Below are 26,573 nucleotides of genomic sequence, written 5' to 3'. Positions count from 1 at the left end.
AAATACAGTAACTCCTTCAGATAAAAGATGTCACGATTCATTAATGATGAACAAACATGAGATCAGGTTTTCACTTGTGTTATTCTTGACTTGTTCCTTCAGTAGTTCAGATATATATTTATAGAATGAACAGATATAGTAACAAATATAGTAATTTTGATAAAACGTGTCATAATTCATTACTGATGAATTAACATGAGAACTAAGACTTAGTTTGTAGTTAATTAATACATAATTACGTAATAACGTAATACTGTTTTATTTGTGCCCCATCAAGTAAAGTATTACCATTAACTGGGGTCCCCTCTCAATGCAGAGAGCTCTATAGCACTTCCACCGGTGAACAATTTTATGTAGTTTCCTGCCTATTGAAGCATTACAGCTGTTGTTTTAGCTATGCTATGGTATGATGGCATATGGAAAAATTCATACAGTTCAGCACCCAGTACAATACAGAAGTGATTAATGTTTATTCATACTCAAAACTTTTGTTTTTTGTTCAAAACAAAAAAAAAAGCAGTTTGCTATTAGTCGTGTATTTTACATAGTTTAATCCGTCCATTTTCTTAATAACTGCTTAGTGTGGGGGGTCTGGAGCCTATCCTGGAGGCTACAGGCGCAAGGCAGGGAACAACCCAGGATGGAGCACCAGCATATGACAGGGCACACTCACACATGCACAGCTATGGACAGTTATCTAGAGGAAGCCCCACAACACAGGGAGAACATGCAAACTCCACACATTCACTTTATAGATTATTGGCATATACATATCACAATCTCTATACACAGTGTGTCTCTACATAACTGCTGCTAAATCCCTCTATTTCCCTTTTATTGTGAATAGTTTTTTTCCCTTTCCCTTTCCCCCCTCCCTATTCGTATCCTTATCTGTATGTTGGCTCTTACCTTAGTATTTGTATTTTAAATTCCTCCTCTTATATTGTATTCAGCTTTTTTTTTTTTTTTTCTTATAACTTGTAATATGCTGGTGTACTGCTGCTGGAAACTAGAATTTCCCAGAGGAACCTTCCCGAGGGATTCATAAAGTTCTATCTATCTACATACAGTATGGAACGCACGAGGTGACTCAATCCAAGGTCACAGAGGTGTGCGGCAATAATTAAGATTATTATTCTAATGCTACAAGCAGAGTTAAATTCGCATTGTGTAAAACGTAAACAAAAAGTTGTCCATGGAGGAACTAAGTGTATCTAGCGGGAACGGAGGAAGCGGGAACAGGCAAGGTTTCAAAGTAAAGAGGTTTTTTTGATTACGATAATAAAATAGAAAATAAACAGGATTACGAGGGATCCAAACAAGGGGCTACAGAGAATGGCATACACAGGGTAGTAACATTAATGATGGAGCTGGGGACGGTTGACCTGGGAAGCACTTAGATACAAGACTAACTAGGGAGCAAACAGGAGGCAGCTGGGAGTGACTAATACAAGGGCAGAAATGGGAAGTAAGACTAAATTCGCACCAGGTGTTAAAGCCAAGCCAGGGAGGAGACAAAAGGTTAGGCAGGACATGATGCTAGGCTTACCCTAGTAAGGTGTGGAACCAGATTAAGTCGCCACTTGCAGAGCCTTTATTAAATTTATTTGGAACAGTTGTTTGAAATATTTTGCTTGTAGAAAGCAATTTCATTAAAGAAGCATTAAAAATGTTGAGTCTCCTAATAGTTATTATACTAAAAAAATCTGAATTGGCAAGCAATTGGGATCAGCCTAGGAAAATGCATGCTTCCCTAATGTTTGTATTTTCCATCTTCTCTGTGCATGACCTTAAGGGTCTGAAGGGATAATGTCAGCATGCAAGAAATATTTAAAGGTTGTTTTAACATCGTAAATTGAATGATAGGCTTAATATCGCCAATGGACTGCATATGGCCACTGAATGTTTGGACATTTCATTCCTTGGCTGTATCATGTTTCTGTTCAATTTGTGTCTCTAGCTGGTTTCAGTTTGAATTCAGGTCTGATGCTGGTCTTTATATGGTGTTTTTGGCATTTGTTTTTGGGTGATTCCATCGATTGGGTTCCATTTGCATGTTATAATTCTAAATAATTTTTTTTCATATTTTCAACGCTGAATCCAATGACACACATTTAGCTATTCCATATGTACATTGGTCAATTTCAGGCAACTTATTTTTACATAGTTTTTAAAGTGGATGATGGTTGCATTTTCCACAGTCCTGTTACCCAAACCTCGTGCAACTGTTTAAATGTCATTTGAAAATCTTGTCAACTAGCTCTTTTGCATTCCCCTTAGTCTGGTGTATATTGTAAAAAAATAGTTACATGTTCAGAAGAAGTTCATTGTTAAGTTTATGTGAAGGTTTAAGATTTTGTTATGTGTTCGTATTGTACTTTTCTAAAAAAAACAAAAAACAAATTCATTTTAAATTTTTATATGGAATCCTGACCTCCGTGTTATCAATAAATCATCATGTAATTTATTAAACTGTTTCATACATGATGGACCATAACATTTTTCACGAGAAAAATGCTCTAACTTTATTTAAAAATAGTAACAGGAATGAGTACAGAGCAAACAGAAATGAGTGTGAGAAAGAAACAAAAAGTGGTCAAGAGAGCTTAAATGGTTTACAGCTTTTTATAGCTACAGGCTTGATCTTGTGGTATGTCTTCCTCCATTTTTTTCTTCCGTCTGAACTTTTTCCTCTCTAGTTTCATTTATTGTCTCTTTTCTACCTGATGTTAGGTCCTGCCTGTATTTCTGACCTTTTCTGTGTAGGTATTTCTCCCTCCTCTGGATTAGCTTCATGTTGAGCACAATAAAGCTACTGCTACTCTGCAGCACTAGTGGTGGATTGGCTCCCTGAAAATATTTCTTCACATTGTAAAATTGATTTTTAATGCCAACACCTTCAGTAAATTGGTTATTATATCCAGTTTTCTCACTTTTGCTGTTTTTCAGTTCTGTTACTCTTTAAGTGAATAACAAGATTGAAAGCAACAGGACTGAGTTTTAGTATTAAATTTAGCAAATTTGTGAACCGTAGCCACATGTTATCAAAGCGAATGGTATGGTAACATTGAGCACATTCAAGTAACTTTCCAAAATGTACTTTTTGTAATACATAAATATAATCAAAGTAATGATTTGAGTAACTGATTTGAGTTTTGGGATTGACGCCCTTAGACATACAGCTCTGGAAAAAACTGAGACCATTCTGTATTTTTTTTTAAATCTGCATTTTAAAATTCTGGTTTAATCCTGATCCTTCTGGCAGAAGGCTACAGGCAGCCAGGCTGCTTCCAGGTTCAGAGTTTCTAAGACAGCAATACACAAGAACAAGGTGAAGCAGGAGACACTAGCAATTACCAAGAACCAGTCAGGCAAAAGCAACTTTTTAATGCCGGAGATGACCATCAACTTATCCAGGAGTGCCTCATAAATCGGAAGATGACCTCAAGTGACCTTCAAAAAGAATGGGAAATGTTAAGTGGTGTGAAGTGCAGTTCGTAACAGGCTCCTAGAAACAGAACCGACGACCCATAAAGCAAGAAAGAAGCTCTTCATTAATGAGAAGCAAGAAAGAGCCAGGCTGAAGTTTGCAAAAAAAAAATATGTTTTACACAGGCACATACCCATAAATTGAGAAATGAGTGAAACTGGGTGAAAATTTCGCTGTGGTATTTAAATTTTTTGCGATATCATCAAAAATACAGAAAGTAAGTAAGGGATTTTCTTATGGTCTTCTGGTGACTGAAATGATGCACCATTGAACATGCCACTTGTGGAACGTGCCAAACATTTTAGGTGCAGAAATGTATTACAATGACAGGATTGAGTGAAAACCTGGGGACATGATTAAAATGTATATTTTAACTAGTATTGATTTACTATAAGGAAATTATATTTAAAGCATAAATTGGAAATACTGGGACACAACAATACAAAGAAAAAGTAAGATTTTTTGAAGGTTTTCATGGTGAAGTATAGCATTAGTGACCAGGGACAGGTGACAAACAAATTTTTCAGTGTTCTGTGTAGTTTTTATTAATGTTTTACATCATGGGTCTTAAATGAGGACACTTTGCTTGATAATAAAATGCATTGCTAAACAATTTTTCTTGCATATTTATTCATATGATGTCGTGGGGACATAAATGGCACCAATTCGGCGGAATGGCCCTTATGAGTCCCAAAGAGTTCTGTCACTCTCTTTTTCAATCCATTTATGTCTGTCTCTCTCTGCAGCTTGATAGTACAGTGAACCTGGATGAGCGGCGACTCATTCACTCTGCGATCCGAGACCTGCGGCAGAGGGAGATTGAGGAGATGGAGGCAGCACTGGCCAGCAAGCGCTTCCGGCCAGCTCACCAGCACCTGCACGACGACAAAGAGAACCAGCACAGGTGAGGTCTTCCCCGACAGTGGCCCAGGCCCACACAAAGCTCTTACACGCTCACAAGCAGAAACACATGATTGTGCATGCACACACAGACCCACTAACTGCATGACTCACTGACTCCTGATTTTTATAAACTTCCTGTTTATAGTTTTATTTTGTTTGCATATATTTAGTTCTGCTAACAACACACGTCGGTGTGGTTCTGCATCCACAGCACCTGGATATGTGTATATATTAAGACCATTTGTATACACATGATTTATTGCATGACTTAGTTTGTATGTGTTCATACATTTAAAAGCAGGTTAAAAACAAACGTCCTAACACACACATTCAAACAGTTGATTTGCATGCAACATCTGCACATTCACTGCTATGTGAAAATCAGGGCCAGGCGTGCTTGTGTCCTCAGAACACGTGAATAGTAATAACATCATCAGAGTGCTGGACAGGGCTGGTGAAAATACACACACATACACACACACGTATGTTTGTGGGGACTCTCCATTCATTATTACCCTAATCTCAACTATGACATCCGTAAACTCTACCCAGCCCTAACCACAACCATAAGTAACCAAACAAAATAGAAGACTTGGTATGGTTAGTTTTTTTGCATCCACAGATTTTTATGAAATTTAATTTCCCCTTGTGAGAATGGAAAAATGTTCCCATAACATCAAAATAACAGGTCTTTATTACATTTGGTCCCCGCAATGTAATATATAAATATCCACACACACATACACACCTAGTTCAGAGGGCAACGTGCTGGTGCATTCCACTCCAGCATTTCAGTTCTCAAAACAGTTGCCTGACCAGCCAGCATGGAAGTAATGAGGTATATAGGACAAAAAGCATTAAACAAATGAAGAGCAGCATAATTCCATAACTAAATCAAGTAATAATGATAGAAGGGCTCAATTTCAGAAAGAAAACAGGACAACTGTTAGCTACCTTTGGTAGGAACAATGCTAGTGCTAGTTAATGAAAAGCAAAAGCAGTTATTATTGCAATAAGCACAGTGACGCTTCAATTCTGAGCAGCTGTCAGTTTTTCCATCTGCCTGAGCCATGTGGATGAACCTCTCTGTCAGTGCAGATAAGATGCTCAGTGTGTCCTAAAGGCCAAACCTGCAGACACAAATTAGAAAATGCAAACAGTTAAATGACTCGGTGCAGCTGTATCTCCATTGGACACAATCAGCTGTATGTGTGTGCATGCATGTGTGTGTGTGTTAGAGCTGGGACACTTCTTTTAAAAAGGCATTTATGATTGAATTTCTTCAAATGATAGGTGTTCTATTAATTCTAGAATTATGCTATAAGCCTAGTCCATCATCACACCGTAGCCTAAGCTCATTGTGTGCAACTGACTGTGAAAGGTGAAACCCCATTAGCCTACTACTATCCTAAGTGAGGAAAATGACGAGGAGACCATAACATATACCCATTTTATTTATTTAGCTATCCACAGCACAGAAACTCCAGCAGCAACCATCTAGACATTATACCACGTACATTCTGTCTTGATGGTGTTTTCAAAAGTAACGCTATTCTGGAATTCTGAAAGTTTGGGGCAAAAAAATTGCAGATGAGATCCAAACAGCTACTAGACTGCTCTTTTCAGGTTTTTGGGAATTACTGTATCATTACATTCTTCTAGTCATTCACACATTATTTCACAAGTGTTTTTATTGGCTAGTTTCAGCCATTCTGGCTAGCTAAATAAATTCATGGTAGACTGCCGGCATATTTCTTATTCTACGTTAAATGACAAGGGCCATTAGGCAAAACAAAAATGAGGAAACGTGTGTTAGTTGACTAATACTACCTTACATAAATCTGTAAAAAAATTTAGATTTTTTTTCCATCAACTTCACATAAATGTTTTTAACATTTTTATTTGAATAATAACATTGGACCTTCTAGGCCTAATGTGTGCGCTCCACCCGCACCATTATTTATCGTTTTATGAGTATTGTTGTGGTTTAGCAGCCTTGCAAACACTTGCTTCTGATAGCTATCCAATGTGCTGCTGCTGGAGAATGTGAAAAATCTCTCCTCAGTGCTCCTCAAGTTCAAAAACCTTGGGAATGTGGTGGAAAATGAGAGACGAGAATGGCAGATTGAGGTTAAATAGCTTTTTGGTGGGAAACTGAGGGGGAAGTACGGTGGATAGCACTCCTCCTCAAGCGCTTTACTGAAGCAGTCACATTTTCCGTCTCACTTTATGAAATTCTTTTCTTGGGAGCTAGCTACTGTTCCTCCCTTAGCCAAGAGAAGCCATTGGGTGGTCCCCCCTTCCTGTCATGCTCCAAGGCAGGAGAGTCATGTTTGAAAAACCCTAAATGTATGTGAGGGGTGGCACCCTCGATACCCTGAAATGTTCAGGTATTATGCAGCAAGCACTGAGGTTGGAATATGTGGAATACTGACACAGAGCTATGTGTGATCAGGACCGACACTCTGGATTTGCTATCTGGGAAGCTGCAGGCCATCCAGGACATTGAAGAGCTCACCAAACTGGTGAGTTTGCAATTGCGGGAGGACATTTGCACAAACAAAATGCTCATATCCAAAAACACACACAAACATACAGTCTATGGACTCTGGAGGTACATAGACTCCCTCTTATATGTAGAATAACAGGTTTATACTAAGCAGTTATTTCTGAGCTTGCCCTTTTTACTATAATGTGGCATGCCACGTAATAAACAAGCAACAATACATTCCTCCAGACTTGTGTCATTTTTGATTTTTATCTTAACTTAAAGGTGGTTTGACTCCCTGTTATATTGTCAGTTCAGTTGATTTGAGCATGCCACTGACTGTGTTCATGTGGAGTCTCTCTCTGTCTGACTCTCTGTGTCTTCTTTTCTTTCCATCTGTGTGTCTCCCTTCATCTGCTTCACTGTCTGCACATCTATAGCTGCGTGGTGCCAGTGAATACGAGGAGAGGAAGCTAATCCGAGCGGCAATCCGCCAACTGAGGGACAAGGAACTGCAGAGTAAGTCTCGCCACATCTTTCAGTTCTTTTACTGAGTTGGTTTACCTTGCGTGTCTATTTTTTAAGGGAGTTCAGGGGGTTTACAGATGCAAGAGGGACAGATGACTAAAACAAGCAGAAAGCTTTTCTAGAGGAAATCATTTCAGTGCTTCCTTCAACCATAAAGTTAGTTAGAGAATGGGCTGAGTACCTGGGCCTCTGAGTCTGTGCCCCTCTCTGCTTCAAAGACTTTGTTACTTTGAACCCCCCCTTTCAATAGCTGTCGCGTGACCAGGACTAAACCCTTTAGAGCACTTATCAGACAAAGAGCCTTGTACCTGTGATGATCAGAACAGATAGTAGATTCCAACCATTCTTCTACACGGTCTGCTTCTTCACTCTGCTGTTCCAGACTGCACTACCCTACACACTGTGTTTACTGTTCAGAGCTTTCCTTCACCTCATCTTTACCTTAACCAACAAAGGTTATCTTAGAAAAAAGAGCCTCAAAACTGACTCTAGATGAGCATCTACTTTATCCTCTTCTACATTTTTCCTGAATCAGACTGCAGGGAGGTGTTACCCTTATCACCCAACCTCAACATAAATAAATCAGCTGTCAGACACATTCCACACTAATTTCCTTTCTCTCAGTCTTGCTAATGCTGACTCATTTACCAGCTTCAGTACAGTATTGCTTCACATTGGATGATAAATATTTGGCAGTTGCCGAAGTGGTAGGAAGGTTAGTCATACTCTATCCATGTTTGATATCCTTGTCACAGGATTTCCTCCTGCCCCTGTGTCTGTCTGGACACAAGAGCTCTGAGTCAGCCAGTATGTCTCATTTCAGCTCAGGGGGTTAGCAGGAACTACTTGATGCTCAAGCAGAGTTCGCAGAATTAATGCCAATGTGTGTTTTTCCCAGGTGCCATCGAGAGAGTCAAAGGACCCAATCAACAGGATAAGGCTGGATCTGGAGAGATGTACAGCAGCCTGGCCAGAGTGGTGAGCATGCAAGCAGGCAGTCCTGCCTCAATCACACACGCATCCAGCAGAAGAGTAGTAGAGGAATACTGGATTGTCAAAGATGAGTCTGGTTCTCAGGGGTCCCTTAATTGTACCATTAAGAAAGTTAATGTAATTTTCATCCAGCTTCCATAATCACTTCTTCGGTGTAAGGTTGTGAGGAGCCCGGGGCATTTTCTATAAGACCCAGGACAGGATGCCAGCCCATGGCACACACATTTACACAAGCATGGGGCAGGACCCCTAGAGGTATGAGGCTACATTGCTACCCAAGGTGCTACTGTTCCACCCCTTCTGAATAAAATGAATTGATTTAAAATAACTAAGTGGCTAAATGGATATAATGATGGAATGGAAGCTAAATCCATTTGGATACATAACTGGATACACAGAGGCTAACTGGGCCTTATGGTGGCTCAATGGGCAGTACTGTTGCCTCATACCTCCAGGGTTATGGCTTTGAATTACAAGTCTGTGTGTGACTGTGTGTGTTTTTTTCCATGTTATGTGGGTTTTTTTATAGTTCAAAGACAAGCAGTTCTAACTGATATCCCTCAGTTGGCCATAGTGTATTGTTGTGTCTATGTGTGCTCAGAAGTGCCTTGCAATGTACTGGTATCCTATCTTGGGTGTTACCCAGCCCTATGCTCTGTACTGCTTGGGATAGGCTACAGCACCCTCCCATTTAAACAGGGTAAATAATTGGATGATGGATGGATATAAACTAACTTTTAAGAACAGTTTTTAAGAACAGTTGCTGGACCCCTGTCATTTCTCCTATTTCTATATTTCGAAGTTAATTGATAATGTAAAATTATATGTTTCCTTTTGTAAAATGTGAAACACACACAGTGTTTTGTGGGTGCTTAATATACTTGTGTATGAGAGAAGATGGGGCTGAGACTGTTTTACTGCCACGGGCAACGACAAAAATGAAGTGAACAGAAATACCCAGCAGGTCCGCCTCAGATGTGCATCGGTGCTGGCGGTCTTGGGATGCTTTGTGTGGTGACTATTCTCCATACGTATTGAGAAGACATTAGCGAGGTTTATGGCTTCTGCAGTGGTGCCAGCTGCCCACGTAAGCTTTGGAAGCTGCCATAAGACTAAAGGGAAAAAATGTTTACTCGGCCCTAAACCCTGGCTGGGTCAGCTCAGAAAAGCACCATACTGCTTTTCCAAGTTCATAAATTGAATATGACGCCCCACAGCAAGTCTGTCATTTCCAACATGGCTGTTTACACAGTCTGCTGTCTCATGAAATGTGAAATTAGAATGTTGGTTTAACATTGGCATAAGAGCAAAGCTGCTCCCTCAAGACAGGGTTTCCATTCTCCTCAATGCTTGTGTTAACTACTGCCCTCTTGAGTTTTAACGTAGAACAACACATTGCTGTTTAGGTCCTCAAGAGCTCAAGTTTTATATCAAGCAAAATTTTATGTCGCTATCTGTATAGAGGCTGTAAAGAGATTACTTGTCAAGACTCTCAAGGCTGATTCATACTTCATATGAAAGCGGGTGTGCATAGTGACAGTGACCATGCATGATCCTGAATGTTCATACTTCTAGCACCAACATGCCATGCAACTGTGTACTTTGGTGTCAGGCCTGGTGTAGCACTGTAGTGTAAAACTGTTCTTAAAAGTCATATTTATGAAGAGTGATATGGATGTTCTAAAAATAAACAAGAATTTTCCCATGCACAAGTCAGGGTTATAATCGTAAAAAACATTTCCATAAACAAAATGAGTTATAAAAATAAAATAACTACAGCTAAACAAAGATTTTCAATATTGCTTCCAAAACCAGCTGAAATAAAAACAAATGTCACATACTTCCTGTTACTTATTTTAAATACTATTTAGCAGAAGTAATTTGTTTATCTTTGGGCCTGTCTTGCAAATGCAGATGAACCATAGAAATGGGCAAGAGTGCTACATTGCAACATTTTGTAGTAGCTAGCAAAGACTTACAAGTTTCCATCAATCCCTAGAAATAAAATTAGTAAAACCTAAACTAAAATGTATAACAACTACATAGATTTACATCTTTAAAGTAAAAACTAATGAAGTCACACCTAAAACAAAGTTAGAATTCAAATGAAAATCAAAATGCCGATAAAACTCATTCAGAAACATATACAGGTATGTGCCATTACAGTACAAACATTTCATTTTAGTTTGTAGCCATCTTTTTTATAATCTTATAGTGAGGAATAACATAAATGCTAGTATTGACTTTTTCAGTCAACCATTCTTCAAATCCACAAGCTATTTTTTGTCATAGGGTAGAAAGGGTGTTTGTATTCAGTCTTTGGTCTGCATATATTTTGCAGTGTAAATTACCATCTGTACATTTGAATCTCAGTGTCTGTGAATTTCCAAAGTCTTCAGAAAGATAGCCTGTTATAGATAACCCTGGAAATTCTACCATCTTGGTGTTGATGTGGATGTCTGAAGTTTCTTTATCAGTTTTATTTGGTTCGCAGTTTTCATGGTTTGATGTTGGGACTCATAATTAATGAAAAATGATACTTAGTGTGAATTGCCCGCACAGTTATGAATGCAAACATCTGTTTGTATGTGTCTGTCACTGTGCATATGTCCTGACTTATGTGAACCCCTTCTGTGGTACACCCCCCACTTAAAGTATATATGTGCTGCTGGCTTGTAATAGTGTATTTCATTTGAATAGGGAAGTTGGAATTTTCAAATTCCTAGTTGGGAATTTTAATTGCAACGCTCCCTGAGGTCGGACTTCCAATTTGGAAAAACCAGACGACCCTCTACAATCCCGACATTAAGATGGCTGCTCCGTGCATCAACAGTAAAAAGCTGTAGTAATAAACTGTTGTACCGCACTGCCTTATTTGTGTCTCATTAAATCGGTAGTACACACAGTACTGTCCAACCTTTGTCTGTGGACATGTTGCTGTGTTGTTTGTATGTGCAAAATACCACGCAATGCTTTGTAATTAACTGGTATTACTGATGTCTAATGTGGCTAGTTGTACAGGAACGGCATTAACTCTAAATTGGTGTGACGTCATTCCCAGCTCCGACGTCTGAGATAAATGGAACGCAGCATAATATTCTGGGTAAACAAAGTGGCCTGGTGACGACACATCCTTGGTACAACAATGATCAGCATGTAGTGGGGGGGGATGATCCAGTTCCCAGGTGCCTCATTGTGTGTGTATCAGCCTCATTCATTGGTGTACTTGCCAAAAACAATAGGAGCGGTGGGATGTCGGCTTTCCATACATTTTTTGGTCTACTATTCTTCTTTATTATTATTTGCTTTTTCCCAAACTATCATAATTCTCGAAAAACAGAGTTTTTTGTTTGCATTTCACCAAAAGGTTATTAAATACCAGGTGTTTGCTTTTCATATTTATTGGAACTTGAATCTTATTTTCAGGTTCTTGTAAGTCAGCCAAGAGGAAAGTTTCCATCTTGCCAACTTCATAAACCTATACTGTGAATCCTATACATATCACTTAAGACTATAATTGTTAGTGTGGTGGCCCAAGACAACATTCCCCTGACCACTTTCTGGGGAAAAAATGCTAACTTTTTCCTTTCTTTTTTCCAAAGCATGTATCTTTACACCAGAGCAGCAGGGAATGGGTTATAAGTGGAACCTCTCCTTCAGAGGAAGGAGTGTGTGAGTGAGTAGTTAAAAAGCTAGACAGAAGCATCTGGCTTCCCAGGCCAGCACATGGAGAAGAGGGAAATTCGGGGGGGCTAGGAGGGGTGTGGGGGAGTGGCCTTGACATGTGTGAGTGTGTGTGAGTATAGGCCAGTCACTGAGGAAGAGAGTTTGGGGAGACATGCCGGCAGCAACTGGAGCAGAATGGAAAGCATGAGCAGTGCGAGGTTACAAGGTACGATGGCCAAGGAGTTCAAGGAGGTGCAGGAGGGCTGGGTAGGCTACATACCTGCAGGCGTTGTGCTGTTGCCAGTAATGTTTGTCTGATGACAGACAGGAGTTCTCAAAAGCCAGGTGTTTCTGTATGTGTGTGTGTCTATGGTTTGTGTACAGGATATATGGGTGGAGGACGGAGAGCACAATCGTGTTTATTCTCTATCTGATAATGGCAGGCACTGCTTGAACAAAGGACATGAGCAGAGCAGCTTTTGAGAAAATTATGGGAATAATTTGGCTTTCAAACCCTAGTAAGACAGCAGTAGATGGGGCTATGGCTGGGGCCACTTTGTCTGGTGGGAATGGAATGACATGTGGCGTTGGGTTTTGGACAAGTTCTCTGTAGTTTTCTCACAGTCACATCTACTGAATTAGAGTTTGGAGTTTCTTTATTATGTGTGTGTATTCAATGGATCAAATGATAGGTCAGCTACCGTATTTTTCTTTCCCAAAATAAGAAAAATTCTGGGGTTACACTTTTTCTGAAAATGCTAATGAAAATAGATTTAAAATTTTGTGTACGTGTGTGTGTGTGCTGTGTTTGTCAGGTGACATTTTTATTAAAGTCCATTTAACTAAAACTCTTCTACAAACTATGAAGTTCACAGCTTTGTTCACATAAGTTCACAGACTTTTGAAATCTGCTTCTCTCATTCATTTACTGTCAGCCTAAAATTTTTGGGATTTTAAACAGGAAGCATCTAGACCTACGCCTAACTGTGGTCAGAATTTAGGACACTGGTCATCCTACATTTAGCAAAGTCCTCTGTCCAGTGGTGGTGACAGGGGTGGATGGGATTTGCCTCTGAAGACAAAGACAGGACGTTCCTCTCCAACATTATATCTCTGGCGAACCCCTCAGACTGGAAATGGGTGTAGGTGGGTGGTTACAGTGTGGGGCGTTGGCTGGCCTGAAGTCCACTTACACCCTTGCGGTATCGTTGTCCGGAGTCTGTTTTAGCACAAATGCCTTGCTGTGAAGAGAATGCCTGCTCTTACCTTACTGCTGTTGGGGTCAAGTGTCCTCATGTTCACATAGAACAGGGAGCACCAGAGGGCGTGTGAGGGTTGTTAACTAGCAGTGTATGCTTAGTACCTTTCTTTTTCAAAATGCACAGCTGTCTGCAGGCTTTCATGACTCATTAGGCTTGCTAGACCCTTAGGGGTTCTATGTGAAACAGTCACCACCTTTAAGATTGTGACAACTGTTGGAAGCAAAGAATTGGCTGATTGCTCATTGTTTACGGTGATTGCCACACTGTCTAATTCGTTAATGTAGGCGTGAACCTCACAACTCAGTTACTTCAAAATACATTGAGCAATTCTCACCTTTCTCCAATTCAGGTTTGTATGCATACAACTAATTTGTTTACCTCGTGTCTTTGATCAAGGTTTGATTCATTTATAGTTTTGAACTACTTTTCTGTGAGTCTTGTAATTCAGAAATTAAGTTAACTGCATACATACATTTTTATGTAGTCTTAAGAAAAAAAATTGATTATTCGATTGCTGATGTGAAGTCAAGACATCATATATTAAAACAAGATAATACCAATCCATCTCACAGACAGTGGGAAGAAGTACATGTATAACTCAAGTAGTTTCAAAGTAGTTTATATTTTCAGTGACTGCCATGGTCAAGATAGGCAGAGCGTGACCAAAAATTTGGGAGATGCCAAAATAGTAATATTACCTTTGTTAGGGGAAAAACAAAACATAAACAAGCATTTTTGCATAAATTTTATTTTGGTAGTAGAGTCTTACTGTGCTCTATTGTACTTGGGGTAAAACAAGACTGAAGAAGAGACATTTGGATATATCACACCTGAAATTGCCACAGTTCACATTGCTGTCCATCTCTCTTTTCTTATTAAGTTCAGACCTGAGTGTCCTGTGATTACATTTTAGTCTTCCCAGCAGTTTACAGGGTTCTTTATAAACAAAAGTTGTTATAACATGCACGAGTGGGAGGGGCATCATGGGAACAAAATTCAAGGAAAATGCCTCAGATGATTGTTAAAACCCTGCAAGTACGTGGGGGACATGCTAGAGTTTACTTGGCCCAACTTTCAGGCTTTAGCCATTTCCCCTTGATACAGAGGCACGTGCTTCCTATGGCAATAATAATAAAAGTGATGCGGGTTCTGGTCTTAAAATCTTAATTTCAAGGAAATAGAGATTTGTGATTGTTTGTAACACACCCTAGGCAGAGTTCCTTTTGTTGAGATGGTCCCTCTGATACAAATCTCGCAGGAAGAGGAAGGCATCCCACTTCCTGCCTCATTCTGGAGGAGCAACAGTGTATTGGAATGGAATCTGCACTAATCCCTAATTGGCATGAAAGGGCTGACTTGGCTTTGTAGATCTGTGTCCCTCTGTCAAGTACTGGTTTAAAGTAATCTCAGCATGGTACAGCAGCAGCACCTAAGTACCATTGCTGAGCTATAAATCTAGTACCATCTGGACATAAGTCTGGCTCCTTTGCTACAGTAGCAGTCTACAAGTTATATCTCCATGGCGATGCTGCATCTACTCTTTTTACTGCCTTCTGGTTGCCAGACCTCTGACCACCTACCAGCAGTTTAATAATGGACTTGAGTGAATGTGGGTTTAAAGAAATAGAATGGGAGAAAAAAAGAAGAACCTGTCAGTTACAGGGGCAGTAAGAGCCATGTTCAGGCTCAGCTTCGGTCACTGCACATTGCCCTTTGGCAGGGCACCTCTTGGGATACTGAGTTGTGCATGTGTGTGCTATGAGGCACTTCCTGACTGTCAATAATTTTTAATTTTTATTTTGTAGGATCTTGACAGGGACAGCTTGGGGGAGCGAGAGCGAATCAAATTGCAGATTCGAGAGCTGCGCAGTCAGCAGAAACAGAGCAGAGAGCAGCACAGAGCAGGTAAACAACTCACCGGCATCATCGACACTGATCCCCTTCTGCTGTCTGTTTTTATTATTGGCATATGATTTCAATCAATGACTTCAATCAATGAAAAATGACTTCACTAATTTGAAGGAAGGAAAATCCATCTTTTCATTATTTGAACACATCAGAACAGGATTTTATATGGGATGCAAAGTTTTGGTACATCCATCCATTTTCTATAACTGCTTATCATATTTCGGGTCACGGGAGGAGGAGGAGGAAGAGTTCTGGTACCTATCCTGCAGACTGCGGGTGCAAGGCAGGGAACGACCCAGCATAGGGCACCATTCACTCACACAAGCACACCTATGGGAAATTAGGTACCTCCAGTTAACCTCAGCATGGACTGTGGGGGGGAAACCCCACAACAATGTGGGGAGAACATGCAAACTCTACACACGCGGAGGCATGGCGGAGACTTAAACCCTGGTCTCAGAGGTGTGAGGGAACAGTGCTGACCACTGCACCACCATGCCACCTGTTTAAGTTCATTATATTATAAAATTAATTTTGACAACAACCTTAATTGTGCTGGCAGCAGAGATTCTCTTTACAAATGTCTTGTTTGATGGTATGTTTGATTTGTGGAAAAAGAAAATATACAGAGAACTATAAATATATGAAAGGTCAAAGTGCACATACTCAGTTTGAGTAAAACGTGACTAAACATTTCCCTCTTGCTTCTGATAACAAATTTAGCTTGGCTTAGGCCTTCTCCAAGGCTTAGTAGGACACCCGACTACACTGCACTCCAGGGTCTGTGTGTGACTGTGTGTATAGGTGATGGAGGCCAAGGTGTTCTTTGTTCCACATTTACTGGTCTTTTCTCTGTGCTTTAAGATCTGGCCTGACTTTGTAACCATCAGCCTGACCTCTGTCTCAACAAGCATCCAGGCATTTGGCTGTATCATTTAAATGCATACTGTATGTCTATCCAACAACAGTGGAAAATTCATAGCCAAACAAATAAGTATTCAAAACTCCTGAAGAGTAGCATAGTTGGATTGGGTGAAGCATCCAGAATTTGTTTATCGAAAGGCTACCTTGTAGATTATTGGCAGTCCAGTGATCTGCGGACATCGTCTCCACAGCCCGTGCCTGGTTTAAGGTGGTTCAAGGTGGTTTCGAGGCCCATCTTGTAGATTATTATAAATAGATGTACTTGGAATGTGATCCCACATCTTAACTTCGCAGGAAACCACCTTTCATACACAAACATACATCTTGTATGCCCCACAAAAAGATCTGGCCAAGGACAGAATGCTTTCATAACACCCCGAAATACATTCCCCCCACTTGCCCTAATGCACCTTACAATTTGGACCTAGCAGCGGTGGGGGCAAACACAGGAGCAGCCTCGCCTCACAGCTGTACACTTATGGGAAGTGTGCAGTTTGTTACGGCTTGGCAGCAGACACAGGAAGTCTGTGGCCGGGACAGGACAGGACAGGGTGGGGGGTGGGATTTATAATGGCAAAATTCACAAAGAAGAAAGATGGGGGCTGGGCTCCAGTCTTGCCAGACCACCACAGCTGAAGCAGGAGAGCCGTGATTTGGTAAATGACCCGTTTTGATGTTGGTTAGAGGGAATGCACAGCGTCGGCAGGAATTCCTGAGGGAACTCAACTCGGAACAAAAACAACAGGCCACAATTGCCTTTCTAGTTTTACTTATTTTTTTAGAGGGAAGGGATGAAGGTCATATAATATGTATGCCTCTCTGTGTGGGCTGTTTTTGGTTAGTGAAAGTATTGTTTTCTTCACAGATATATTGTTCAGAATTTCTCAAAATGGAACATCATGCACATGCTGTGAACCTGTTTTACCCTGCCATAATTTTAGACCTTTCAATTATTCTCAGAAAATGTATGATCTGTCATGGCTGCCGTGCGTACAATAAGTAGCCAAGGTCATAGCCGGCCTTTTGTGGTGGGATTTTGTGAAGACAAGAGTAAAGTTTCTGCTCAGTGGGGAACATCTAGCCCGTGAGGGTGGGGGCTGATTCTTTATATATCCAAGTGGTGGTGGATGGGGACATTTTCAGTAACACTGGCCTCCTAACCTGATTATATGTTTTGAGGTGCCTGGAATGTAATAGCGTTGCTTCAACACACTTCACCCTCCCACTCACTAGCAGTCATGATGTTTGCTTTCTCACATCGGGGGGTCAATGTACAATTGGGTTATGAGTAGGGCTGGGCGATATCATATCAATATTATATCACGCATATGCCACCAGGGCTTCAGATGTCAGGCGAAACATTTGGCTGGACGCCAGCTCTTTGGTACTAATATGTACGTTTCTTTATGCCCACAGTTTGTTAAGAAGATTAGTAATCCGGCTAAAATATTAATGAGGCATTTTATGACGGCCAAAAGTTAATCTGTATAAACTTGCAAATCTTTACAGTATGTTTATTAAATTGGGTTAGTGGAGCATAACACATACTGTTTTGGTATACTATGGTTTGGTATACTTCATTGCAATAAGCGAATATGATATCGCCCAGGGGGCGGCATGGTGATGCAGTGGTTAGCACTGTTGCCTCACCCCTCTGGGACCCAGGTTCGAGTCTCCGCCTGGGTCACATGTGTGTGGAGTTTGCATGTTCTCCCCATGTTGTCGTGGGGTTTCCTCCGGGAACTCCGGTTTCCCTCCACAGTCCAAAAAACATGCTGAGGCTAATTGGAGTTGCTAAATTGCCCGTAGGTGTGCATGTGTGATTGACTGGTGTGTGAGTGTGCCCTGCGATGGGCTGGACCCCCATCCTGGGTTGTTCCCTGCCTCGTCCCCATTGCTTCCGGGATAGGCTCCGGACCCCCCGCGACCCAGTAGGATAAGCAGTTTGGAAAATGGATTGATTGATGGATGGATGGATGTATATCACCCAGCTCTGTTTATGAGTTTGTGAGTCAATTGGTACACTGGCCTCCTAACCTGATTAAAATAATACAGTAATAATACAGGAAATTACTATATGTTTGTATGTGTTTCTTAATTTGCCCTTTGGTAGTGATATAGACAATAGAGCAGGAGGTTGGTGTGTGTTTCTGTATATATTTCTCTGCATGTGTTATGGCTGTCACTTTTTAACTGATATTTGAACATTCATTCAAGCATGATGTTAAAAATTCATATTTGAATTATAATTAACCCATTTCAATTTTTAAGTACCACTGTAGCCTATAGAAGCATTAGACCGTTTGTTGTAATTTTGTTGTTTGCCGTCTATAGAGCCCCTAAAATGCCAGGGTGGGAAAATATTTTTTGAAATAGTTTTGCATTCCTCGCAATCCTTTTGCGATCCCACTACACTTGGCCACTTGCTATTTGCTGCAACGTGATGGCAAGGATAAACTTAAATAATACGAAATAAGACATTTTCCTGAGGTAGTGGAGGAGGTGGTGTGTTGGCAGTTGACTGTGGATGTCATTATCGATTGCCCTCACCCTGACTTCATTTCCTGTGCCTGCTTGTCACTTCCTCTTCCAAGAATGACTCTTCTTTCATCTTGAGTCAAACCCAAAAACCAAGTTTGGACTTGAGAACCTGCCCCCTCCAATTACTCTATCAACCACATTTCATAAATCTGTAGTTACGACTCATCACTAAGAATACCTAACATGTACTTGAAGGGTAATAAACAACACACACTTTAATGACAATTCCAGTGTCATAATTTACTTAGAGACACAAAAGGGATTTTGTGAAAGAATTATTATATACTGGATGATTTACCAGAAGAACCTTTTTCTAATGTGTTTTCTTTTTGGCGTATTCTATCTTTAATTGTTACGTTTAAGAAAAGCGCACATTTCATATGAAACGTTGGATTTATGTAGACAGTTTCATACCTTCACACTAGAGGAAGGAGTAGGAAAATAAAGATGTAGGGTTTGTATGTGGTATGGAATTTGATTTTGGTGTCTTCTGAGTCTGGATATGTATGGAAAATAGAAAGAAAGTATGGAAATATCTTGGTGTTTCCAGACAATTGCAACAAATTGGCTTGCTATGTATTTTTTTTATGAATTTGCAATTAATGTTTTTGAGGAAAGTGATGTGAACTGGTTATGAGTGCCAGAACGTGCACAGTATGCACATTGAAGAGCAACGTCCCAAACCAAGCAGTGGGGGTGTGATCGTGGGGTATGCGCTTGATTAATCACCAGCAAGATAAATTGACGTATGTTAACGTTTACAACACTGACAATGGGGAAGTGCACGTACTCAACTGCTTGGCTTGCCAATTCCAAATATTGTAACTGGTTGGCTAAGGACTCCAAATGTGAATGGAAAACAAAATGCAAAGTATGTGTAAGTTGTTTGACATGAGCTGTTAGCCACATGGTCAATGTGAAGCATTACGGCTGCCGCTATTAGTCAACGTAGTCCATGCCGTCGATGCTCAAAAAGCATGGACATCGATATTTTAAATTGAGGCATCGTTTTTTATTATTATTGTCGCGAAATTGCCATTATGATTTCTAAAACGCTTCAATACATGACAAAAGTTTTACTTTAATGTCGTTACGTAATTATGGAAGTAGCTTAAATTAGCACTAAACAAAAAAGGTGGTTTCACACTGTGCAAAGTTCAGTGGCATAGTATGTGGACACCAGCGCTAACCACAAGCATCTGAAGAGAAAACACACAAGGCGCTATTCTGGACCGCTAGGGCATTCATGTTTTTAAATTATAATTAGTACAGAGAGCTTTTTAATATTTTTGTCATTGTAGCTGTTACTGTAAATGCACTCATTATTAAACCCATAAAGCTCTGCATAATACCTTAGAAACTCAACTGAACATGTGTTTGAGAAAATGTTAAGGCTTAAATCTGGGTTTATTTTCCGTGGATTGACGGTGCCAGTATGTGTTTGTGCATATTGGGCTTGTTGAGACCAGTGTTATTATTGTAAACTAAAACTGAAAAGCACACCACAAACATCTTTTTACTTTGTGTATTCACTATATCTAATCTTTTTAAATATATAGTGGTTGCTGGGCTGTCTCTTCCTTGACTTCAGTGCTTATTGCCTCCATGATTTACCAAAACAGTCACATGTGGCGTACTCTGCTAACCGAATTTAATAAGCATGAGGATACGCCGAATTTATACAGATTACTAACTTCTGGACATCACAATACGCACCTCATTAATTAGGCATACCGCAAATTTTCTTATCAGATTGTGGGTGAAAATAATGTTCGTATAGTGCCAAAAAAGCTGGCATTATGTAAAACCCTGCAGTAACATGCATTTTGTTGTTGTCAAAATAAAATGAATAAATTAAACTATCGATTTGATTTTCTGGAGGAAAATTAATCATTTAGATTAATCGATCAATTGATAAAAGAGCCTATACATTAATCCAGAGAAAAATAGTTGCTAGTGGCAGCCCTAGAAACATTGCTGCATCTTCACAGGCAGCAATACTTGTGGTGACATTAAGAGTGTTGGCATAAAGTGATGCTTCAAGGAGCATGTTTAAAACAGAAACTGATAATCTTTTATTAGCATGGTGTTTGTCACATTCTGCAATAATATTTAACCAACAGTAGAAATGGAGCAAAAAACAATACAGAAAGCTACGCTGAATGATACAATGATTGATAAACCATATACATTTTTTTAAATTTGCGGCTTATTACATTATTACTAATTTGAGATTGTTATATTGCTGCTTACAGGCTCCAGCACAGGCATGACGCTGGTCATGGACACCGTGGGGAAAGGGGAGCCAGCAGGCCCTGCAGCAGCACGCTGGTGCCTGGAATCCGGAACCTCCGACTTTAACGGCATTGTGACTCAGTGCCAGCAGCAGGATTCATTTGAGCTGAGCCAGGAATTTGCACCCTCCAGAGCCCGACTGGACTCAGGGGCATCTGAGAGGAGTGTGGACTCATTTTCTAGGCCCCAGTTAGACTTTGAGGCCCCTGACCACAGTGTGGGTTCTATTCCCAGGGCACAATTAGACTCTGGGACATTTGAGAAGAGTGTAGGCTCTGCCTCAAGGGCTCGATTGGACTCTGGGGCATCTGAACGGAGTATGAGCTCTGCCCCCAGGGCTCGATTGGACTCTGGGGCATCTGAAAGGAGTGTAGTCTCTGCCCCCAGGGCTCGATTGGACTCTGGGGCATCTGATAGGAGTGTAGTCTCTGCCCCCAGGGCCCGATTGGACTCTGGGGCATCTGAAAGGAGTGTAGTCTCTGCCCCCAGGGCCCGATTAGACTCTGGGGCATCTGAAAGGAGTGTAGTCTCTGCCCCCAGGGCCCGATTGGACTCTGGGGCATCTGAAAGGAGTGTAGTCTCTGCCCCCAGGACCCGATTGGACTCTGGGGCATCTGATAGGAGTGTAGGCTCTGCCTCTTCATCTCGATTGGATTCTGGTACATCTGAGCGTAGTGTAGACTCTGCCCCCAGGACACAATTGGACTCTGGGATATCTGAGCGGAGTTTAGGCTCTGCTGTCAGGGCTGTACTGGATTCTAGGGCATCTGAGTATAGTGTGCTCTCCACTCAAAGAGCTCAATACCATTCTGGATCTTCTGAGGGCAGCCCAGGCTTCCAGGTCCAACAGAGAGACAGACTAGACTGCGGGATGTCCGACACAGGCTTGGGGTCGTGGCTGGGGTCCGGATCCTCCATTTCATCACAAAGACTACTGGAATCACACAAGGATCTCAGCAGCTGTATATCCTCACTTGAGAAAGATCTCCAGGAGGCATCAATGAAGGCAAAGAGTGGCTCCTCCAGCTCAGATTCAGAGTCTGAGAGCCACAGCCACAGTGCACCAAGGCCCATTTGTGAGCGCAGTGGTGAGAGTTCCACCACAGATACAGCTCATGAGCAGCCTGATGGTGTTGTCTACTCCAGGAGTGTCCATGCATCTTGCAATGGCTTGGTTAATGGAAGTCCAAGGACCAGGGAAGATACTAAAGAACAAAAGGTATTGCACTGTTAAAAGGAACGTGATTCTGCCTGAATCTTCAGGAGGATTTTCTGCTGTTTAAATACAAAGTCAAGACACATTGAAGCATAAAATGTTTACATTTGTTCTACAATATAATGATAATGGTAGATTTGGTAGCACAATATATCCTGGGTTACCATACAGAATTGTTCCCTGCAAGCAGTTTTACTTCGTCACCACCAGAGGGCAAAGCTGAGCTGTATTGGTTAACCCCACATAGATACCAGCCTTCCTCATTACTGCTTCAGCAAAGGAAAGCAATAATTTGTACTAGCAGAGCATTGTCAAACTGAGACTGCGCTGGACTCCATGCAGTGTTGCTTGACTAGTAACCCCATTGTGCAAACAAACTGTCACCAAAGTCGGTGGCACTAGGCGAGACCTTGTGGTCCACACAGGATGTGATGGGCTCCGGATTACTGCAGGCATCTTCAGTCGCCTTCAGTTTTTTATTTTTAGAGACCTCTGACTCCTGCAGGATCTGGTTTGCATCAGCAGTGGAACACAAAGAGAGACAAACTGCTGAAAGCTAGCACAGAATAAACACACAGACGTGGAACAAAAAGAGACACGGGGGACCTGTGATTCTGGGTGCATGACATTATTAGACGAGGGTTGTGGTTACGGGGCTGCCGCTGCTTCTGATGTGTTTATTCAGGTTGTTTCTTAAAGGCCCTGTGTACATTTTATCATCCTGTCTGGCTACATGCTCCCGCTATGTTTACATTCCTCATACCAGCAGCACGTGGCTACTTAATCCCCAGCAAGTAAAAAAGAAAGATCCCAGGCATGAAGTACCCAGTTCTTAGCCTTACTTTGCAGGATAATATTGGGTAACTTTAAAAATCCACTTATTAATTGTAAGCTGAGTAATCAGCAACCTGCCTGGCAACCTTGTTCTTTCAGCGGTCTGGCATCCTTGGCTCTCTCAAATATCTGGGCTGACCTAAATACATACCAGCTGTCTTCTCATCTTGAGAGTCTTGTCACATGACTGCTTCAATATGATCACATTATAATACGCTGCCAGTTTTTTTTGTCTCATAGTTTGATGGTTGTCTCAGATAGCACCTCAAAACAAACCTTGATGGTTTGGTTCTGGTTTATGGTCCTATTTTAATCACACCAGCAATTATACTGATATTTAATGGCTTGCGTATGGAATGAAATGGTTCCCAATTTGAGTCCCAGAAGAAACTTACTGTTGTCTTTCAGCGAAGATCTTCACCTGATTTGCATTAAGAGAGGTCCAGTTGTGTCTTCATATCTGAATTTAAGCTCATTTGGGTAAAAGTACTTGCCAGACAATAACAAAACTGGTAAGACTGATTAATCATTTATCCATTAGGACTAAAGTAATCAAAGAGGTGTTTTTTTCTCTCTCTTTCAGACAATAAGGACAAGAGAGATGCCGCAGTCACCCTTTTGCACCACCAAACAAACAGGTGAGGATTGACACTCATAACAAGCAGACCCAGACCTGAGCACACATTCCCAAATAAGACCTGTTAAACATTACTGGATGCAGCAGATCTTGTGCTAGGTAGAGGCTATACTGAACATAAGTAACCTGAAATAGCCACTGATGTGAGGCATCATAAAAAAATGAAAGATTGCCAAATAGGCCCTGAAAAGTATCTGATGAATTATCTCTGGTGTTATTACTTGGTTTCTCGGATGCTGCTGCTTGTTATCAGAGCAGCCAGACGATCAAGGCGTCCTGCCCTTCCATATGCCGTAAGGCTTGGGTAACATGACCGTATACGGAGAGGGGCCTGCAGGGGCTGGAGGGGAGCAGTATGGTGGGATGGTGTGAGGTGGGGCTGCAGAGAGGGGCAGGACGAAGCCAGCTGGGGACCTGTTGTGCTCCAGCACGTGTCTGCCTTTGGTCACCTCTCGGCATCCCGGGGCTACATCTGGTGTAAACATGTCTTGGTTCCCTAGCAACCACTGCACATTTTTTGCCTCAATATGGCTGAAAGGTTCAGTTGCACCTTCCCTGGCTGTTTTCCCCCCAATCCTCTCTCTCTTTTGTCTCCATCTCCCTGTTGTTTGGTCTCTCCTAAGAGAGGCTCTTTGTAGTCCCTCATGCTTTAAATACAAGACATAACTCAATACTGCTGGGTATTAAATCTGTACATCTCCTGGTTTCTTCACATAAAACTGTATCTATGTAGTCTACACTTGTGTGATTTCAGTTGCCGTGAGTAAATCTGGGGATATAATGTCTGTGTTGCACTCTGGTGCTTAAGTAGTTAATTATGTCCCACTGTACATTAAAATTTCGTTATTCCTTGATAAGAGAATTACCCTGCAAAAGTCCTGAGTCAGTGTGAGCCAAAATACATTAAATTACTTACATGTACTGACCTGCCTAGTGTTAGAGGAGGTACAGATTGTGGTTTAAAGTATTGCAAAATAACAACTACTTTGTTTGGCTCTTTGGGCACTATGCAAAGTGGTGGTATTGAAATGGCCCCGATTCTCCATCTGATGCAGAGGTCCATTTCCCTGTAGTGTTAAGAGAGGGTGGCCTGCTGATGAGGGAAGGGAAGTGAAGGCCGCATGTTTGTTGTGAAGTGAGGAGCAAGTAGCAGCCCGTAACGTAAATGTTCAGGAGCAGAGCACAATGAAGTGGAACCAAGAGATCTGATGTAGACAGCAGGGGGTTGGCTGAAGCAAAGTCGTACAGGAACTGACATGTCAAGATAGGAGGTGGGACAGGAGATTCACTGAGAACGAGTGTGTGTGCCTCTGGTAGTCACAAGGGCTGTCTCCGTTTTTCAGCAGGTGACAAGAAGGATGCAGCCGCTCTCTCCATCGGCCGAGCAAATTCTGTTAGGGACCGGGTACGCAAGTTTACTGAAGGCACCTCAGGTCAGATAGTCCAGGCAAGGAGTTTCTCTGTGAGGAACACTGCCACTGCCAGCATAATGCGGGGCCAGACGCCCATCTCTACAGTGACCCGCCGGTTTGAGGAACCTGGTCTGAAGGAGCAGTCCGAAAGTCCAGGAAAAGGAAAAACTGTGTTGGGACACACCCCCACTGGTCCTGAGGGAGTTGGGAGGTCCCATGAGGAACGTCCATCTAGTGCTGTATCCTCCTCCTCTACATCTGAGAGCCCTGGAAGTTTACTCCATCGCCGGGTGGGCATAAAGAAAGGTTCATCTACCAGGCCTCATGTTCCCGCCCCACAACGGGCTCCCGGCAGCCAGTTGCAGAGCCCTGGGGGTGGGGCTTCTGAGCAGCCTGAAAGCAGGGGGCCTGCCCCTGCTGGCTCAGATGAGAGCAGCACCCTGGACCAGGCAGTGGAGTCATCAGCAGCCAGCGGCACATCAGGGGACATCACAGCTCACAGCCAAGGAGACGGAGATCCCAGCATGAAGACTTTCCTTACCATTGAGATCAAGGAGGGGCGAACCATCCCAGGGGGCAGTATGGCTTCTCGTTTAGCCACCAGTACAGTGGGCAACAGGTCAGGTAGGTGAAAGAGCCCCTAGGTCCTATTTCATCTGCCACTCAGAGCGGTGAACCTGAAACCTGTGTGCTGGAGGTTTATTTAAAAAACCTAGTTTAACTTTTTAGCCTAGATTTGGTTATTTTTAGATCAATTGTGATGTTTAGGTGGCACATGGATGTGTATTTTTAAAGCAATGATTTTCGTGAAGATACAGGATGGCTTGATGAGTGTGTATAAGTGACCCGTGATGCAGCCTCTGCAAGTACACTGGGATCTGAGTGAATAGGGTTAGTCAGTGGTTCGACGCTGAGATCTAAGTTAGTAGTGTTAGTGAGTGATTAGACACATGGATCTGAGTGACTAGTGCTAGTGAGTGATTAGATTTTCAGTTATAAATCACACAAGCATAATTAATGTATGTTCTTGATTTCATCATTAGTCTCAGAGGGAGCTGTTGGTACAGTGGTCACATGCCCTTTGGCTAGGGGGCTCCCTCTGTCTGTTAAAGATGATGTTGATGGCTGTGGGCTGCCTCATGGTGAAACTTAGCAGTTGGAGTGGGATGTCAGCAGGTCTGTATCTGGCAAAGGGGTGGCCTGAAAGAGCAGGAGAGCCACAGGTGCTAACAGGTAAACCCCTTATGGTCACCTGCTTACAGCCAGGAGGTCCTGCTGTTTTCTGTTCCCAGATATTTTCTGACTGGATGCAGTCGTGGGGAGATCATGGGTGTTTTCACATCATATGGCCAAAGTAATCTAACAAGTAACTTCTCCAAAACTACACAAGTTTAATGTTCTCATCATGCACTGATGTTTTTGCCTTCCTGTTGTACGTAAGGGGTGTGTACATATTTGGCAGCATTCCACCCCCTT

The 26,573-nt window shown here is 41.7% G+C and overlaps 1 protein-coding gene across 7 annotated transcripts in view; it reads left to right on the top strand.

Moving 5' to 3' along the window:
- The window catches only part of smtnb (smoothelin b), a 74,047-nt gene that overhangs the window by 26,775 nt on the left and 20,699 nt on the right, over positions 1-26,573 (top strand). For 6 of the 7 annotated variants that reach the window (XR_007383046.1, XR_007383045.1, XM_048980604.1 and 3 more), the window contains exons 2-9: positions 4,237-4,394; positions 6,849-6,918; positions 7,322-7,400; positions 8,308-8,387; positions 15,136-15,235; positions 20,959-22,217; positions 23,632-23,686; positions 25,029-25,721. Coding sequence is in view for 5 of the 7 variants with exons in the window: in XM_048980604.1 (XP_048836561.1) it covers positions 4,237-4,394; positions 6,849-6,918; positions 7,322-7,400; positions 8,308-8,387; positions 15,136-15,235; positions 20,959-22,217; positions 23,632-23,686; positions 25,029-25,721 (2,494 nt within the window). In the remaining 2 variants the exon portion in view is untranslated. The other variant, XM_048980615.1, reaches the window with a different exon arrangement.

This window comes from Brienomyrus brachyistius, chromosome 2 (assembly GCF_023856365.1).
Source record: "Brienomyrus brachyistius isolate T26 chromosome 2, BBRACH_0.4, whole genome shotgun sequence".
NCBI lineage: Eukaryota > Metazoa > Chordata > Actinopteri > Osteoglossiformes > Mormyridae > Brienomyrus > Brienomyrus brachyistius.
This window is presented reverse-complemented; position numbering and strand designations above follow the sequence as displayed.